This window comes from Phyllobates terribilis, unplaced genomic scaffold, assembly GCF_046119375.1.
Source record: "Phyllobates terribilis strain yellow unplaced genomic scaffold, ASM4611937v1 Scaffold_3__8_contigs__length_932513732, whole genome shotgun sequence".
Lineage (NCBI taxonomy): Eukaryota > Metazoa > Chordata > Amphibia > Anura > Dendrobatidae > Phyllobates > Phyllobates terribilis.
The window spans coordinates 220,575,105-220,595,022 of NW_027362763.1; the positions used below are offsets into that span (position 1 = coordinate 220,575,105).

Genomic DNA, 19,918 nt, shown 5'->3' on the forward strand with positions numbered 1-19,918 from the left:
GGCGTTTATAAGACACCCCCATTACTAACCCCATAGCCAAAGTTAAAAAAAAACACAATCACCCAGAATAAAGTCCTTTAACCCCTTAAGCCCCGCGGGTGGTTTGCACGTTAATGACCGGGCCAATTTTTACAATTCTGACCACTGTCACTTTATGAGGTAATTACTCTGGAACACTTCAACGGATCCCCCTGATTCTGAGATTGTTTTTTCGTGACATATTGTACTTCATGATTGTGGAAAAATTTCTTCGATATCACTTGCGTTTATTTGTGAAAAAAATGGAAATTTGGCGAAAATTTTGAAATATTTTTGCGATTTTCAAAATTTGAATTTTTAAGCCCTGAAATCAGAGCGATATGTCACACAAAAGAGTTAATAAATAACATTTCCCACATGTCTACTTTACATCAGCACAATTTTGGAACCAAAATTTTTTTTTGTTAGGGAGCTATAAGGGTTAAAAGTTGACCAGCGATTTCTCATTTTTCCAACAAAATTTATAAAACCATTTTTTTAGGGACCACATCACATTTGAAGTCACTTTGAGAGGTCTTTATGACAGAAAATACCCAAAAGTGACACCATTCTAAAAACTGCACCCCTCAAGGTGCTCAAAACCACATTCAAGAACTTTATTAACCCTTCAGGTGCTTCACAGGAATTTTTTGAATGTGGAAGAAAAAAATGAACATTTAACTTTTTTCACAAAAATGTTATTTTAGACCCAATTTTTTTTATTTTCACAGGGGTAACAAGAAAAAATGGACCCCAAAATTTGTTGTGCAATTTCCCCTAGGCACGCAGATACCCAATATTTGGGGAAGAAACACTGTTTGGGCGCACGGCAGGGCTCGGAAGGGAAGGAGCGCCATTTGACTTTTTGATTGTAAAATTTGCTTGAATAATTAGCGGACACCATGTTCTGTTTGGAGAGCCCCTGTGTGCCCAAACTTTGGAGCTCCCCCACAAGTGACCCCATTTTGGAAACTAGACCCCCCAAGGCACCTTTCTAGATGCATAGAGAGCACTTGGAACCCCCAGGTGCTTCACAAATTGATTCGTAAAAATGAAAAAGTGAAAAAAAAAACACTTTTTCATTTTTACGAATCAATTTGTGAAGCACCTAGGGGTTCCAAGTGCTCACTATGCATCTAGATAGGTGCCTTGGGGGGTCTAGTTTCCAAAATGGGGTCACTTGTGCGGGAGCTCCAATGTTTGGGCACACAGGAACTCTCTAAATGCAACATGGTATCCGCTTACAAATTGAATGGAAAATCGGCTCAAATTGTTAGCGGACACCACATTGCGTTTGCAGAGCCCCTCTGTGCCCAAACTTTGGAGCTCCCCCACAAGTGACCCCATTTTGGAAACTAGACCCCCCAAGGCACCTTTCTAGATGCATAGTGAGCACTTGGAACCCCCAGGTGCTTCACAAATTGATTCGTAATAATGAAAAAGTGAAAAAAAAAACACTTTTTCATTTTTATGAATCAATTTGTGAAGCACCTGGGGTTCCAAGTGCTCACTATGCATCTAGATAGGTGCCTTGGGGGGTCTAGTTTCCAAAATGGGGTCACTTGTGGGGGAGCTCCAATGTTTGGGCACACAGGGACTCTCCAAATGCAACATGATATCCTCTAACAATTTGAGCCGACAATTTGTTAGCGGATATCATGTTGCATTTGGAGAGTCCCTGTGTGCCCAAACATTGGAGCTCCCCCACAAGTGACCCCATTTTGGAAACTAGACCCCCCAAGGCACCTATCTAGATGCATAGTAAGCACTTGGAACCCCAGGTGCTTCACAAATTGATTCGTAAAAATGAAAAAGTGTTTTTTTTTTCACTTTTTCATTTTTACGAATCAATTTGTGAAGCACCTGGGGGTTCCAAGTGCTTACTATGCATCTAGATAGGTGCCTTGGGGGGTCTAGTTTCCAAAATGGGGTCACTTGTGGGGGAGCTCCAAAGTTTGGGCACAGAGGGGCTCTCCAAACGCAATGTGGTGTCCGCTAACAATTTGAGCCGATTTTCCATTCAATTTGTTAGCGGATACCATGTTGCATTTAGAGAGTCCCTGTGTGCCCAAACATTGGAGCTCCCCCACAAGTGACCCCATTTTGGAAACTAGACCCCCCAAGGCACCTTTCTAGATGCATAGTGAGCACTTGGAACCCCAGGTGCTTCACAAATTGATTCATAAAAATGAAAAAGTGTTTTTTTTTTCACTTTTTCATTTTTACGAATCAATTTGTGAAGCACCTGGGGGTTCCAATTGCTTACTATGCATCTAGATAGGTGCCTTGGGGGGTCTAGTTTCCAAAATGGGGTCACTTGTGGGGGAGCTCCAATGTTTGGGCACACAGGGGCTCTCCAAACGCAACATGGCGTCCGCTAACAATTTGAGCCGATTTTCCATTCAATTTGTTAGCGGACACCATGTCGCGTTTGGAGAGTCCGTGATGTGCCTAAACAGTGGAGCTCCCCCACAAGTGTCCCCATTTTGGAAACTATACCCCTCAAGGATTTTATTAAGGTGTATAGTGAACATTTTGAACCCAGAGGTACGGCACAGAATTTGTTTACATTAGGTCATCATATTGAATAAGTTGTCATTATTCTTGAGCGCAAGTGCTCGCTACTTGAGTTTGCATCGGGTACTCAGGTATGCACCATGTACAGCGTGTGCTTGAGTGACATGCTCGAGTCCCTGCTCCGCATGTTTCACGGTTATTAGGCACCCAAAAAAAAACATGCGGGGATCGCTCGTGCATGGCAGGCAATCCCCGTAAAGTTTTTTGGCCGCAAAGCATATGGGGCAGAGACTCGAGCATGTCACTCAAATACCCACGATACTCAATGCATACCAGAGCACCCGATGCAAACTCAAGTAGCGAGCACTTGCTCTCAACACTAGTCACCATATCGTCATCTTTTTTTCTTACTTTTGAAAAAAATCCCAACCCCAGCCCTAGCCCTAGCACAACCCTAGCCCTAGCACAACCCTAGCCCTAGCACAACCCTAGCCCCAGCACAACCCTAGCCCCAGCACAACCCTAGCCCCAGCACAACCCTAGCCCCAAACCCAGCCCTAACCCTAGCCCAATCCTAACTCAAGAGTTTATTTTTGACGTTGTTCCTTGTGCGGTATAAGTGATTAGACGACTTTATTCTTCGGGTCGGTGTGATTACAGTAATGCCAGAATCATATGGGGTTTTTATGACTGACAGCTGTCACACACTAAAAGACGCATTTTTTGTAAAATCTAGTTTTTGCATCGCCATATTTTGAGAGCTATAATTTTTCCAGATTTTGGCAGACAGTCATGTGATGGCTCGTTTTTTGCGGGATGACTTGACGTTGTTATTGGTGCCATTTTCAGGCATGTGACATTTTTTGATCGCTTTCTATTCCGATTTTTGGGAGGCAGAATAAACAAAAACCAACAATTCAGGAATTGTTTTTTTTTTATTCTGTTCCGTGTGTGGTAAAATTGATGAGGTAGCTTTATTCTTCGGGTCAGTTCGTTTACAGCGGTACCACATTTGTATAATTTTTATATGTTTTGGCGCTTATACACAATAAAAGCTATTTTATAGAAAAAAATATTTTTTAGCATCGCTTTATTCTGAGAGCTGAAACTTTTTTATTTTTCGGCTGATGGAGCTGTATGGCGGCTTGTTTTTTGTGGGACGAGATGACGTTTTCAGCGGTATCATGTTTATTTATATGCGTCTTTTTGATCGCGTGTTATTCCACTTTTTGTTTGGCGGTATGGTGATAAAGCATTGTTTTTTGCTGCGTTTTTTTTTTTTTTTTTTTACCGTGTTCACTGAAGGGGTTAACTAGTGGGACAGTTTTATAGGTCAGGCTGTTCCGGACGCGGCGATACCAAATATGTGTACTTTTATTGTTTTTTTTTTAGTTTTTTTATAATAATATTTATTGATGGGTACATTATATTTTTATTTTTGGTGTATTATTTTTTTTAACTTTTTTTATAATATTTTTGCACATTTTTTTTTTTTTTTCCACTTTCAGACAGTTTGTACACCTTATTACTTTGTCCCACTCTGGGACTTTCACTTTTTTTTTTCTGATCGCCTGCATGGCATAGGAATGGAGCACCATCCCTATGCCATGCAGGCTGTCAGAAGTGCACAGTGTTAAGATTGCTTGGAGATGCACTGCGCATGTCCAAGCAATCTTCCTGCTCTCTGGTGACCCGGATGTTGTCATGACGACATAGGGTCGTCATGGCAACACCCGGGAAGCCGCTGCAGTCTGCGCTGGAAGCCGGAAGAGGAGGTGAGTATCGGCGATCACCTCCCCTTGCCCCCGCAATGCCGCGATCGATTTCGATCGACTTCGATCGCAGCATAGCGGGGGTTAATGTGCTGGGAGCGGTGCAGGACCGCTCCCTGCACATAGTACCGGGTGTTAGCTGTGACAATCAGCTGACACCCGGCGGCGATCGCGCCCGCACAGCCTGTGTGCGCGCGCGATCGCCATGACGTACTAATACGGGTCTGGCTCTTAAGTCCCAGGGCACAGACGCGTATTAGTACATCAAATGTTATTAAGGGGTTAATTGAAATAAACACACAATTCTTTATTGTTCTAAATTAAACCTTACTTACCATCACGCCCATTCCAGCTGAAGCCAACGATCTCCTGCAATAAAAGTAAAATAATAAAGCAACATCACCCTTACCTTTCCATGGTTCCCACGACGGCTTCAGCTCTGCTACATTCACATGACAGGCTGGACCGCAGCAGAACGCTGCCATCCAGCTTGCTATGCGGCAGACACTGAGAAGCGCAGGCATGCTTGCGCTCCTCATTTTCATGCATATGACGGCATAAAGATGATCCGAGGTCATGTCCAATGAACTCAGCTCACCTCATGCACGTCACTGACAGCGTGGGAAAATTCTCCTGCTCATGCGGTGAGTGCAGGAGAATTTTCCCACGCTGTCAGTGACGTGCATGAGGTGAGCTCATGTCCAATGAACTCGGCTCACCTCATGCACGTCACTGACAGCGTGGGAAAATTCTCAGCGCTCAGCGCTTCAGCAGGAGAATTCTCCCACGCTGTGATGGCATTGAGATGACAGGCTGGATCACAGCTGAGCGCTGCCATCCAGCTTGTCATCCTTCAGAGACACTGCAGAGCGCAAGCATGCCAGCGCTCTGCAGTGTCCATGAAGGATGGCATGCTGGATGGCTGCGCTCAGCTGTGATTCAGCTGTCATCTCAATGCCATCCCTACATGGGAGAATTCTCCTGTTCAAGCGCTGAGCGTTGAGAATTTTCCCATGCTGTCAGTGACGTGCATGAGGTGAGCTGAGTTCATTGGACATGACCTCGGCTCATCTTTATGCCGTCACAGCCAGACACTGAGGAGCCCAAGCATGCCTGCGCTTCTCAGTCTCTGCGGCATGGCAAGCTGGATGGCAGCGTTCTGCTGCGGTCCAGCCTGTCATGTGAATGTAGCAGAGCTGAAGCTGTCGTGGGAACCATGGAAAGGTAAGGATGATGTTGCTTTATTATTTTACTTTTATTGCAGGAGATCGTTGGCTTCAGCTGGAATGGGCGTGATGGTAAGTATGGTTTAATTTAGAACAATAAAGAATTGTGTCTTTATTTCAATTAAAGGACTTTATTCTGGGTGTTTGTGTTTTTTTTTTAACTTTGACTATGGGGTTAGTAATGGGGGTGTCTTATAGACGCCTCTCCATTACTAACCTGGGCTTGATGTCAGCTGGCATTATAAGCTGACATCAACCCCAACCCTATTACCCCACTGCCACCGCTACAGGGCAGTGGGAAGACCGAGGCTAAGTGCCAGAATTGATGCATCCTATGGATGCGCCATTTCTGGGGCGGCTGATGGCTGGTGTTTCTAGCCTGGAAGGGGGCCAATATTCATGGCACCCTTCCTGGGCTATTAATATCAGCCCCCAGCTGTCTGCCTAGCCTTTTCTAGCTATTAAAATAGTTTTAATAGCTAGTAAAGGCTAGGTATTCAGCTGGGGGCTGATATTAGTAGCCTGGGAAGCTCCGTGGGTATTATCCCCTTCCCAGGCTTCAAACATCTGCTCCAGCCGTCTGCTTAACCTCCGCTAGAGGCTAAAATTATGGGGAACCCCACGCCAATTTTTTTTTATTAAATCCTTTATTTTAACACTAAATGACAAGTACAGTAATCAACACTATCACTGTACTTCTTATATATGTGACTGACATGTTTCTATCTATCTAATCTATGTGTGATGCTCTATTCTTTCTGTTATAAATTGTCGGGTACAGATGCTGAATTGCCGGCCGGCTTTTTTAAAGAGACGGTGCATGAAAACACTAATATTTTTTTAAAAAAATCCTTTACACTAAATGACAAGTACAGTAACCAACACTGTCACTGTACTTCTTATATATGTGACTGACATGTTTCTATCTATCTAATCTATGTGTTATACTCTATTCTTTCGGTTCCAAATTGTCGGGTACTGGTGTATGCCGCTGCTGAATTGCCGGCTTTTCATGTTTCACTGTGAGCACTGTTCCCATCGATTTGGGCAACCACTGTAATGCCACAACCACCATGGCTGTGGAATTACAGTTAGTGGCAGACAATCCCTGCATGATTGGTGCTCTAAATATCACCAGACATGCTGGACACGCTTTTGGTGCACGAACAGTTATCAAACATAACCTCGAACAGCGGAATGTTTTGCAAATCGTTTGCGTTCGTCGAACAACTCGAACACCGCCCAAAACAGCTCGAATTTGAGACTGGCGAACAGTTCTAGTCGAACACCGCTCATCTCTATATATGACACAAAGATTCACTCTTTGCCAATTTCTGAACCCCTGTTTTTCACAAGCTGCAATAATAGAAACTGCACTAGGCATAATATGGTGTATGCATTTTAACTGGAGTGTTACCTTAAAGGAGCTGTCCAGTGAAGAGGAGTTATTAGAATTTACATAATTTATCTTCAATGGACAACCCTTTTAAGTCCTACATACAGGGGTAAATGCTTCACAAGCATCAAGTGAAAATTTTTAACCTACTAGAATGTCTGTGTTTATCATTCTGTATGAGCCGAACATTTATTGCACATACTTTGAGGGGAACAATTGGCTAATATCAAGAAAATAAAATTAGTAAACACGGGAAAGACATATCCCCACATAGGAATTTGGTCAACATTATACCGTACTTACTGGACTTTGGATGATACCCTGATCCGTCTTTTACCAGTGTTTGGGAACTGTCGTGAATTAATATAAGACACCTTTCGGAGAGCTTGATTAATACTGTCAATATCCTCACCTTCCATTATAAGCATTGATTGTGAAGGGTTGTAGTGGTACTGTGGGAAAAAAGAAAATCAAAACAATGTGTATGTGGACAGATATAAGCAGTCAAATCTAAAAGTTTTTTTTTTATTTATTTTAATGTTCAACTTTACATTGTAAAAAAAGTCTAAAGGGTTTAAATAAATTTTATCTGTGTCTACAATTGGCAAAAGCAATCCAAAGCCTTTCCTGCACATCTAACTGAAAAACCTCAAATACTTAGACAATACGGCAGTTTTCCAATTTTCTATATTTCATACTCATAGGGTTCTAAGACGTTAAAGAAGCAATCCTCCTATCAAAGTTTTTATCCTCTTATTATATTGCAGTCATCATATTCTATAGTACTGTTAACTTACAATTGCTCATTTTGCCTTTCTACTTGGCTATTTCTTCTTTTTTTTCTCTGCTCTATGTAGAAACAGGTAGTCTCTTGTCCCTGCATTTATCAATCCCCTCTTCAACTCCTGACCCAGCTGCTCCCTCCACCCCGCCTTCCAGGAAACTTTGCAGAGACTCATGAGTCATGCGGAAAAAAATGATCTCCTGTTTCTACATACAGCTGTTAAGAATTCAGCTAGTCAATTTAATCACTTGATGTCATAGACCTAATGGAAAACAAAAGTATTAGCTGGGTAGAAAGGCAAAATGAGCAATTGTAATTACACAGTGCTATATAATATGATGACTACAATATATTAAGAGGATAAAAATTTGGGAGATGAGAGTGCTTCTTTAAGGACTATGGTGTTTTTGGTACAGTTTTTAAAATAATGTGCAGTTTAAACCATCTCTGTTGCTATTGAATAGATATGGAGATAACAAGCTGGTAAATGTTAAATTTAATTTTCTGACTAGCAAAATCATGATAAAGGTAGAGAGGCACTGTCTTGTCGTGCAATGAATGTATTCACTACAGTTCCGCATGCTTTTTTCAGGATTGTTCTGCAGGCACATGAACAGCTTAAGCAACACTATAAAGCACAGCTTAAAGAGAATTTGTCACTCCCAGCACTTATCTGACCTCTAATATGGGCATACAGGTGATAGAAATGTAAATCTATACCTACCTGTATGCCTCATATTAGAGGTCTTGTTGCTGTGAAATGTCTTTTTATTCCATCAGGTTCCTGATGCTTGCAGGCCCGGGGCTGGGAAGAAATCCCCACCTACTGTGGTAATTATAATATTTCCCCCCTCCCCTGCATTTCACAGTGCCCTATGATGTGCAATCGCCACGCACTTCATTTTTTACAGAAGGCGACTTGTACTGTGTACTATGCAGTCATAGTACTGCAGGAATCTTGTGTGCAGGCACCGGGAAGTCACAGTAACTCGCCTGCACCTGCGCACAAGATCCCTGTAATACTATGATTGCAGAGTACAAGTGTGCCTTCTGTAAAAAGTGAAGTGTGCAGTCGCGGGATCTGGCCACTGCGACTGCACGTCACAGGGCACTGTGACGTGCAGGGGAGGGGGGAAACATTACAATTACCACAGTAGGTGAGGATTTCTTCCTGGTCCCGAGCTCGCAAGCATCGGAATCTTTAATGAATAAAAAGACATTTCACAGCAACAAGTCCTGTAATATGAGGCTTACAGGTAGGTATAGATTTACGTTTCTATCACCTGTATGCCCATATTAGAGGTCAGATAAGTCCCAGGGGTAGACAGATTCCCTTTAAAGATCACTGTGGCAAAGGGAGATTTGAGATTTCTTAAGTTAAAGGGAATCTGTCACCACGTTTCTGCTATGGAATCTGAGAGCACCATAATATAGGGTCAGAGGCCCTGATTACAGTGATGTATCACTTAGGCTATGTTCACATGTCCACATGGATCCAGTAAGCAAAAAATGGATTCAGTACAAATGAAAGAAAATTGGATGGCTAATTAACTAGAGGATCCGTTTTTAATAGACTTCAATGTTAAAAAAATGAATCGAGCAGAGATCAGTTATTTAAAAATGGACTAAAAAGTTGTGTCTGCACAATGTGACACGGACTCAATACTCACAGGCAAGCCATGAGTAAGAGTAGTCAGGAGATCAGAGGGCTCGTAGTACAGAGGGGTAAGTCAAAGGTGTGGTCAGAAAACAGTCTGGGGTCAAATGCCAGAAGGGTACATCAAAACCAGGGTGTACAAAAAATGGCCAGTCAAAGGCCAAGTCCAGGGTCAGATACCTGAAGTCAAAGAGCGTCAAAAGCAGAAGGGAGAATCAACAAAAATTGTCACAACAGATCCAAGGTCATAAAGAGAATCAGAAGTCAGACACAGAGCAAGAACACACACCTAGCTAAAGCAAATCTGCAACTGACTAATAACAGCTAGCCAGCTAAATACCTATCAAATTATTAAGGATAGGAGGCACCTGGGGAAATGCCCGCAGACTACACCAGATTAAGCAGCATGGCACTCAATCAAAAAACTGACAGCCTAGCACGCCCCAGGATCAGATTGGATGACTGGACTGTCACTCACAAAACCAAGAGTCCAGCACACTCCAGTTTCCATGAGCTGTCACTCACAGCGTAAGAGCAAATCCTATGGGCATTGAACACGTATCCTCCATAGCGCTGTTACATGCAGTGAGCCATGTGCAATCAGTCTGAAGACGGTTCTTTAGACCGAATTGTCACTTTTTTTGGATTGCTTCACCAATAAATCTGATTTTTTTCCGCAACTCTATGAGTGACGGATTTTTTCTTCCCTAAGCCACAGTTTGTTATGAAACCGTGACACAACTTTTTTGTCAATGGATTGCTGCTGGATCTGTTGTAACAGATCACTACTAGACATGTGAGTATAGCCCAACTGATCTGTGTTTTGCTGTTTCAATATGATCAGTGGTTTATAGGCAGAAGATTATCATTACAGGACAACTGGTCTCATGCATCCTAGTCTAACTACACCCCCAGTACTGATTAGCAGCTCTCTGTCACTATAAAATATACACAGAAAGCTGTGGTGCGGGTGGGTTATACACAACTCAACAACTGAGAGATCTGCAGCAGAGAAAACTGTGACTCTATCATACCTTCTGCACCCAGTAAACTAATTGATACAATGGATTTTTGGCCCTACCTCATGGTGCTGTCAGATTACATAGCAAAAACCTGCTGACAGATTACCTTTAAATCAGATTTAACAGTCTAGCTGTAGAGCATAATTTGGTAGTGAACAGATCATTTTAGTTTATTTGTACTTCACAAAATACACTGCTCAAAAAAATAAAGGAAACACTTAAACAACAGAATATAACTCCAAGTAAATCAAACTTCTGTGAAATTAAACTGTCCACTTAGGAAGCAACACTGATTGACAATCAATTTCACATGCTGTTGTGCAAATGGAATAGACAATAGATGGAAATTATTGACAATTATCAAGGCACCCTCAATAAAGGAGTGATTATGCAGGTGGGGACCACAGACCACATCTCAGTACCAATGCTTTCTGGCTGATGTTTTGGTCACTTTTGAATGTTGGTTGTGTTTTCACACTCGTGGTAGCATGAGACGGACTCTACAACCCACAGAAATTGCTCAGGCAGTGCAGCTCATCCAGGATGGCACATCAATGCGAGCTGTGGTAAGAAGGCTTGCTGTGTCTGTCAGCATTGTGTCTAGAGGCTGGAAGCGCTACCAGGAGACAGGCCAGTACACCAGGAGACGTGGAGGGGGCCGAAGGAGGGCAACAACCCAGCAGCAGGACCGCTACCTCTGCCTTTGTGCAAGGAGGAAGAGGAGGAGCACTGCCAGAGCCCTGCAAAATGACCTCTAGCAGGCCACAAATGTGCATGTGCCTGCACAAACGGTTAGAAACCAACTCCATGAGGGTGGTATGAGGGCTCGAAGTCCACAGATGGGGGTTGTGCTCACAGCCTAACACCGTGCAGGATGCTTGGCATTTGCCACAGTACACCAGAATTGGCAAAATCTACACTGGCGCCCTGTGCTCTTCACAGATGAAAGCAGGCTCACACTGAGCACATGGGACAGAGTCTGGAGATGCCATGGAGAGCGATCTGCTGCCTGCAACATCCTTCAGCATGACCGGTTTGCAGTGGGTCAGTAATGGTGTGGGGTAGCATTTCTTTGGAGGGCCGCACAGCCCTCCATGTGCTTGTCAGAGGTAGCCTGACTGCCATTAGGTACCGAGATGAGATCCTCAGACCCCTTGTGAGACCATATGCTGGTGCTGTTGGCCCTGGTTCCTCCTAATGCAGGACAATGCCAGACCTCATGTGGCTGGAGTGTGTCAGCAATTCCTGCAAGATGAAGGCATTGAAGCTATGGACTGGCCCGCCCGTTCCCCAGACGTGAATCAGATTGAGCACATCTGGGACATCATGTCTCGCTCCATCCACCAACGTCACATTGCACCACAGACTGTCCAGGAGTTGGCGGATGCTTTAGTCCAGGTCTGGGAGGAAATCCCACAGGAGACCATCTGCAACCTCATCAGGAGCATGTCCAGGCATTGTAGGGAGGTCATACAGGCACGTTGATGCCACACACAATATTGAGCCTCATTTTGACTTGTTTTAAGGACATTACATCAAAGTTGGATCAGCCTGTAGTGTGTTTTTCCACTTTCATCTTGGGGGTAACTCCATATCCAGGCCTCCATTGGTTAATAAATTTGATTTCCATTGATGATTTTTGTGTGATTTTGTTGTCAGCACATTCAACTTTGTACAGAACAAAGTATTCAATGAGAATATTTCATTCATTCAGATCTAGGATGTGTTATTTGAGTGTTCCCTTTATTTTTTTGAGCAGTGTATGTTGTATTTTTAAAGCTGTAAAAAAAGTTTTTGCTTACTTATTCCTTGAGTTTGTAAAACTTGAAGGTCAGTTCTACTGTAACTGGAAAACGATCCATATTAGGTGTACCACCCTGTTCAATGTGATTATGCATGATATTGAAGATGTCAAACAGTCAACAACCTTCATGTGGAAATCTTCAGTTTTAACTTTGTTTACTTCTGAGCTTTGCTGATCTTTCTGAAGCCAAGGAATGTGTTAAGCATTAATACAGTACATATCTGAACAAGATCTTCCAAGGTGAATCAATTAAAATGTGAAGTACTGTAAGTACAGTATTATGTCTCACACAGTATAGGGCAGTAGAAGAATTTTGCTTAATATAATTTTAGTATTTGAATTACATTTAACCTATGTGTTTACAGATGTGCCCTGTAGTCACTTCTGTAGGCAGAAGAACACAGCTACAAAAGCACTATACCAGTTTGAGCCTTCTGGAGGAAAAATTATGCCTTTCAGTCCTTTCTTAGGTGATAGTCATATAAGAGCCAGCAAAGGCTTGAAACATGTCAACTATTCTTGTCTGTTGCTCCCTATGGATTTTAACCTGTACTCAAAATAAAGTCTGATTTTTTTTTTTACCTATATCACATGCTGTACCTTTTATTCTGTACTGTATTAGACCGAAACTAATTGCTAGCTCTTTGCACTCATAAGACTTTTGGATATCTCAATCTACCACAGTGCATGTGAACCTGTTTGCAAATTGAAAATACAGATTGCTGAAAACCATACCAATTTTCCACAGAGCAGGGCTAACTAATGTTAATAATATATTTCCGAGAATAAAATCATGTAGGGGTACAAGTATGTAGTTCTGTAATACAGTCTTAGGGTCCAGTTTGCTCCAGCTCAAGTCACAATTTTGAAACATTAATTTTAATCTTTTTCTTTACCTTTACACCTTGTTCAAGATTGTCCAGTGAATTGATATCTAGCCCTTCTTTACATGCTTGCAAGCAAGAGATCACTTTCCGACTTTCTATCTTTCCAGGTCGCAGAGTTAGCCCGGCAATGCTGCCACGAAAGTATTGGGCAAATTTAGGCTTTGTAATTTCACCACCTGCCAGGAATAAAGAGAGTTATAAATGGGAAGTTGAACGTCTTTTTATTTTTAGAGTCTTTAATCTGTAGTATTGAGACAAAATCTGACTGGATTAAGTTTCTTTGAATAAAGTCAATGTAGACAGTATAATAAATAATATGCCACTTAGAAATGTAAAAGTTTATGATGGTATGTGCCTTCGTAGAAGTAGCTTAATTAGATTATCTCCGAATAATTAAAGGATTTTTCTGGCACAGCTCACCTCCGCATTGAGAGTTAAATGGCTCCTGGAAATCACATCTACAGTTACAGTACAGACCAAAAGTTTGGTACCTGCTAATTGTGCAGCAGGTACAGTACAGACCAAAAGTTTGGACACACCTTCTCATCATCAAGAGAATGCCAAGAGTGTGCAAAGCAGTCATCAAAGCAAAAGGTGGCTACTTTGAAGAACCTGGAATATAAGACATATTTTCAGTTGTTTCACACTTTTTGTTAAGTATATAATTCCACATGTGTTAATTCATAGTTTTGATGCCTTCAGTGTGAATGTACAATTTTCATAGTCAGGAAAATACAGAAAAATCTTTAAATGAGAAGGTGTGTCCAAACTTTTGGTCTGTACTGTACCTGCTGCACAATTAGCAGGTACCAACCTAGTATATGTTCTCAACACATGCTGAAGGTGCATGTATCCCACAGGTATCTGTAGATGAGAGCTGTTTCCCTGTAGTGACGACAGTGCAGGGAAATGTAAAGATTACTGTCAGATATCCCCACAGATTGCGGCTGTTCCTAGTCTGTGCACGTGGTCTCAGCTGGTCATGGTCCCTTCACTCCTTTAAAGCCTGGGGCGTATTAGTACGCCCCAGGCCATCACCCCCTCCGGTTCAGCGCGGGCTCCGGCGCTGAGCCCGCACTGAACCGGGCACATGCTAGCTGATCTATACAGCTGACGTGCCCGCAACAGCCGCGGGTGGAATCGCGATCCACCTGCGGCTGTTAACAAGTTAAATGCCGCTGTCAATCTCTGACAACGGCATTTAACATTGTCGTGCCAGAAGCGCGGCATTAGCCCCACCCATCAGTGACCCTGTGACATGATCGCGGGTCACCAATGGGTTGGCATGCAACCCGGGGTCTGCAGCAGACCCGTGTGGTTGTCATATCTCAATTTCTATGAGCGCCACCCAGTGGTCGGCACTCATAGCAAGTGAGCATTTCTACTGCATATAGGCAATCTGTTCACTGCTTGAATGCAGTAGAAGCAATCAGACAACTGCTGCTTCTAGTCTCCTATGTAATGTCGTTCAAAAGTACAACTTGTCCCTCAAAACATAAGCCCTCACACGGCCATATTGACCAAAAAATAAAAACGCTATGACTCTGGGAACAAAGGGAGTGAAAAACAAAAATGCAAAAACAGAAAATCCCAAGGTCCTTAAGGAGTTAAAGGCATTGTTCCCTTTCAATTAAGTTTCCTCCCTGGCTGCAGTTTGTTATAAAATAACAAACCACACTGTACTCACCTTCTACTGGGAACACTGGCTAGTAAAATATGAGGATTGTTAGAAAAGAGGAACTGTGTATGCAGGAATTTATCCATCTTGAGACTGTATATGAGTCTCTAGATAGTGCTTTGCAGATGAATTCTGAGAGGGAGCGAACTAAGGGACAGATACAGCTCTGCCTCGTGGAAAATGTAATATAAAGAATCAGAGGGAGAGCTGGAAGGAAGTTCAGCAAGTAAACAATAACAAACCACAATGAAAGCTGCATGTAGCTGAAAGAGAGTTAAAAAAAACTACAATAAGGGTAACACAGGTTGTGGAACTAAATACAGGCACAGCTAGGTCATTTTTTTCTACTATTTTTGAAGCTCGTCATTAGAAATGGGTGAGTCCAAACAGTAAAGTTTGAGGTCCATACCGAACACCTACTGTTTGGGCATTGACACTGAACATGAACTTCATCAAGATGTCTGTGTTACTGTTCAGGTTCGGCACCCCAAAAACCAAACACTGGGTATTCCTCGACCTGTCATCTGCATGACAGCACGAGACACACCGGCAGCTTTGATTAATGATAAGATTAATACCACCGGTTAGAGCGCTGCAATTCCCACACTGTCAGATGACAGCGTGGGAATTGGTGGCCCAAATATCAGGTGTTTGTCACGCTGTCATCTGCATGACAGCGCGGCACAAACTGCCTCTGATTGGTGGTAAGAATAATATCATGAGTCAGAGCGCTGTGGTTCCCACGCTGTCAGATGACAGCGTAAGCCTGCAGATGTGACCAGAGGTAAAAAGTTTACCGACCATCACAGGCGTCGGCAGATGGGACAATTAAACCCATCAGCCTACGCCTGCTGCAGATAACAGCAAGAGCAGGCGCCGCTGATGGGAGTATTCATCTGCCGACGCCTGCGCTTTAAATAAATAAATTTTAAAAATGTCGTGAGATCCCCTGTATTTTTTTAACCAGCCAGGCAAAACTGACAGCTGTGGGTTGCAACCCTCAGCTGTCAGCTTTAGCAAGGCTGGCTATCAAGAATAGATGTGTCTCTATGCCGTTTTTTATTATTTAAATAAATAATTTAAAAAAATGGCATGGGGTCCCTCTCATTTTTGACAACCAGCCAAACTAAAGCAGACAGCTGGGCGCTTATATTCTTTGGCTCGTAATGGGCCATGGATATCGGCCCCCCCAGCTTAAAAATAGCAGCCTGCAGTCAGCCCAGAAAAGGTGCATCTATTAGATGTGCCAATTCTGGTGCTTTGCCTAGCTCTTCCCATTTGCCCTGTGGCAGTGGAAAGTGGAGTAATATTTGTGGGGTTGATGTCACCTTTGTATTGTCCAGTGGCATCAAGCCCACAGGTTAGCAATGGAGAGGCGTCTCAGTGAGGCTACCGAAGTTCATTGTCCCGACGTTGCCTCAATGAACTCTATGATGTCACCACTAATCACTGAGGCTCAGCTCACAGCAAACAAAAGATGTTCGGGCCCCCTATTCCCACGCTGTCATCTGACAGCATGGGAACTGCAGCTCTCTGACCAATGGTATTAATTTTACCGGGAATTGGATGTTTCGCCCGCAGCAGTTTGCCCCCAGCAGTTCACCCCCAGCAGTTTGCCCCCAGCAATTCGCCCCCAGGGACATTTCGCCCCCACACATTTCGTCCCCAGCATTTGGCCCCCAGGATATTTTGCCCCCGCACATTTCACCCCCACACATATCGCCCCCAGTTCGCCCCAGTCCGGGGGCGAAACGTGCCGGGGCGAAATTTGCGGGGGCGAATCTTCCTGGGGGCGAAATGATAGAGGCGAAATGTGCGGGGGCAAAATGTACCTGGGGGCGAACTGATGAGGGCGAACTGCTGGGGGCGAACTGCTGAGGGCAAAACTTCCTATAATCAATTTTACCACCGATCAGAGGCAGTGTTTGTCTCACTGTCATGCAGATGACAGTGTGGCAAACATCCATTGTTCGGGACCCCCATTCCCACGCTGTCTTGCATTTGACAGCGTGGGAACCGCAGCTCTTTGATTGGCGGTAATGATCTTACTGCTGATTAAAGGCAGTGTTTGCCACCCTATCATGTACATGACAGCATGGCAAACACTGGATGTTCGGGCCCCCCATTCATGTGAATGGGGTCCATGTTCGGGTTTGGGTACTGCTCTGGTACCCAAACACGAACTCTTAATAAACTGTTCGGCGTTCGGCTGAACAAGCCAGACCCGAACAGTCAAGGGTTTGTCAATCACAACTCCTCATCCATGGTGCATGGTTTGTGTTAAGTCCTGTAAAATCTTCAAGTGTATATAGCATGTCAGCTTGTGCATAGTCTTTAATGTCCAGAAGTAAACTGCTATTCTTTGGTTAACCATTTCCTCACAAGTCCCAGTTTACAGACATCGCTGCTATTAACCATTTTCTTTGTGAAAGTTACCAGACTGCATTAACTTTTCTGTAATACCTGTTATTAACTTTTGCCATGCTGGAAGATACCAGATTGCATTCATGTGATTAACTGCAACCTTGCTGGAAGTTTCCTATATAGTTTCCTATATAGTTACAGTTCCTTTCCTATATAGTTACAGTTCCCATTTATATTCAAACACCTAGCTCTGTTTGATGTTTGTTATCTGCACTGCATGTTTGTTTGCAGTCCTGGAAATGGCCTGTACAACTTAAGAGAATTCACCTTACCAGATGAGCCCTTAACACAGTTGACCTTGTAGTTGTCTGATCTTTAACTAACATTTTATTTTAAATATTTTATTTGACTAGTAAAAATATTGCACCGCATAGACATACTGTACATTTGTAAAGTTTGGACATGCAATGTACTCAGTGATGTTTTATCAAAAAGTCTAACCATAATTTTCAAACAGCTTTTTGAATATTAAATCTCCCTATTCATGCAATAATACATTCTTTGTTCCCCCACCACTGTATATATAGGCTGGATGATCACTGGTATGCACTAAGTAGAAAGTGTCTAATAGCGATGTGCATGTGTAACCCTTCATTAAAGGGGTTGTGCCACAAACAAAAGTATATTTTGATCAACAGATCTTTGAATAAAAATACACTCCACAATTGGATGTGTTAAATAAAATGGTCCTGTGCTGTGATAATCTTATAAATGTGCCTCTGCTGTGTACTGTGTAATGGCCATGTCTGACCGTACAGGAACATGGTCTGATCATACCACAGCTCCTGGACAGGGGAGGAAGCAAAAGAGTATACAGACATTACAGCAGGTGATTACAGCTGATTCTTTTTGTGAGTAAAGCATTTCCCTGCCTGTTTTTAACCCCTTAACTACCGGTGACGTATTAGTACGCATATTTGCGTACTGCCCGTTCAGTGAGGGCAGCTGCGCTGAGCCCTCACTGAACGGAGCACATGTCAGCTGATTCTTACAGCTGACATGTGCCCGCAACAGCCCCGGGTGGAATCACGATCCACCCGCGGCTGTTAACATGTTAAATGCCACTGTCAATCTCCAACAGCGGCATTTAACGCGCGCTACCGGGTAGCACGTCATAAGCCCCGCCCACCGGCGACCCCATCACGTGATCGCGGGTCACCGATGGGTGAGCATGACAACCCAGTGTCTGCAGCAGACGCCTGTGGTTGTCATGATCTTGTCACTATGAGCGCCACCTAGTGGTCGGCGCTCATAGCACCGGACCATTTCTGCTGCATGCAGGGGACCTGCTCGTCCCCTGTATGTAGCAGAGGCGATCGGACAGTTGCTGCTTCTAGTCTCCTATGGAGACTATAGAAGCATGCAAAAAGTAAAAAAAAAAAGTTTTTAAAAATATAAAAAAAAAATAAAAAATGTAAAAGTTTAAATCACCCCCCTTTCGCCCCATTCAAAATAAAATATAAAAAAAACCTACATACACATATTTGGTATTGCCGCGTTAAGAATCGCCCGATCTATCAATATAAAAAAATAATTAATCTGATCGGTAAACGGCATAACGAGAAAAAAATTCTAAACGAAAGAATTACGTTTTTTGGTCGCCGCAAAATTGCAATAACATGTAATAACGGGCGATCAAAACATCGGATCTACATCAAAATGTTATCAATAAAAATGTCAGCCCGGTGCGCAAAAAATAAGCCCTCACCCAGCCCAAGATCATGAAAAATGGAGACGGTACGGGTCTTAGAAAATGGCGCTATTTTTTTTTTTTTTACCAAATTTTGGATTTTTTTTTCACCACTTAAATATAAAATAACCTATACATGTTTGGTGTCTATGAACTCGTAATGACCTGTAGAATAAGAAAGGCGGGTCAGTTTTAGCATTCAGTGAACGTGGTAAAAAAAAAAAAAAACAACTGTGGTATTGCACTTTTTTTGCAATTTTACCGCACTTGGAATATTTTTCCCGTTTTCCGTACTTGATATGGTAAAACAAGTAATGGCGTTGAAAAGTACAACTCGTCCCGCAAAAAATAAGCCCTCACATGGCCATATTGACCAAAAAATAAAAACGCTATGGCTCTTGGAACAAGGGGAGCAAAAACGAAAATGCAAAAACGGAAAATGCTCCAGGGCTTAAGGGGTTAAACTATATTTTACCTCAAAGAAAGAATCAGCTGCGATCCCATGTTGTAATATCTGTATACTCATTTTCTTCCTCCCCTGCCCAGGAGATGTGGTATGATGAGACCTGTTTCTTCATGGTCAGACACAGCCATTACACAGTACACAGCAGGGGCACATTTATAAGATTATCTCTGGACAGGAACATTTTTTTAAACACATCCAATTGTGAAGTTTATTTTTATTACAATTTCTGTTGATTAAAATATACTTTTGTTCGTGGCACAATCCCTTTAAGGATCTTGGGCTTCCTATGCAAACATTAAAGGATTAGATCTTTATTTTTAATTGATATAAGTAATAGGTTGTAGTCAATGTATCATTTATTATATTAACTGGAGTTGACAGGTATTTTATTCTGCAGTGTCACATTAATGAAAACATCTGCCTGTCTTTAAGTAGTATTTATGGCATTACAGGAACTTTGTTATTATAAATGGAGGCTGTCATTATGACAAATCTAGGAAATAAGAAAATTATAATATCTGCTTTATGCGTAGCCTTTCTGTCAACATCAGAGGTATTTTGCATATTAGGAATATGT

General features: G+C 42.7%; 1 protein-coding gene across 1 annotated transcript in view; it reads right to left on the reverse strand.

The window, feature by feature from the left end:
- CLSTN2 (calsyntenin 2) overlaps positions 1 to 19,918 on the reverse strand; it is a 1,504,973-nt gene that overhangs the window by 86,066 nt on the left and 1,398,989 nt on the right. The window contains exons 10-11 of the mRNA XM_073674635.1: positions 13,093 to 13,259; positions 7,233 to 7,381 (exon numbers count right to left, since the gene is read on the reverse strand). Coding sequence (XP_073530736.1) covers positions 7,233 to 7,381; positions 13,093 to 13,259 — 316 coding nt within the window. The remainder of the gene's footprint in view (positions 1 to 7,232; positions 7,382 to 13,092; positions 13,260 to 19,918) is intronic.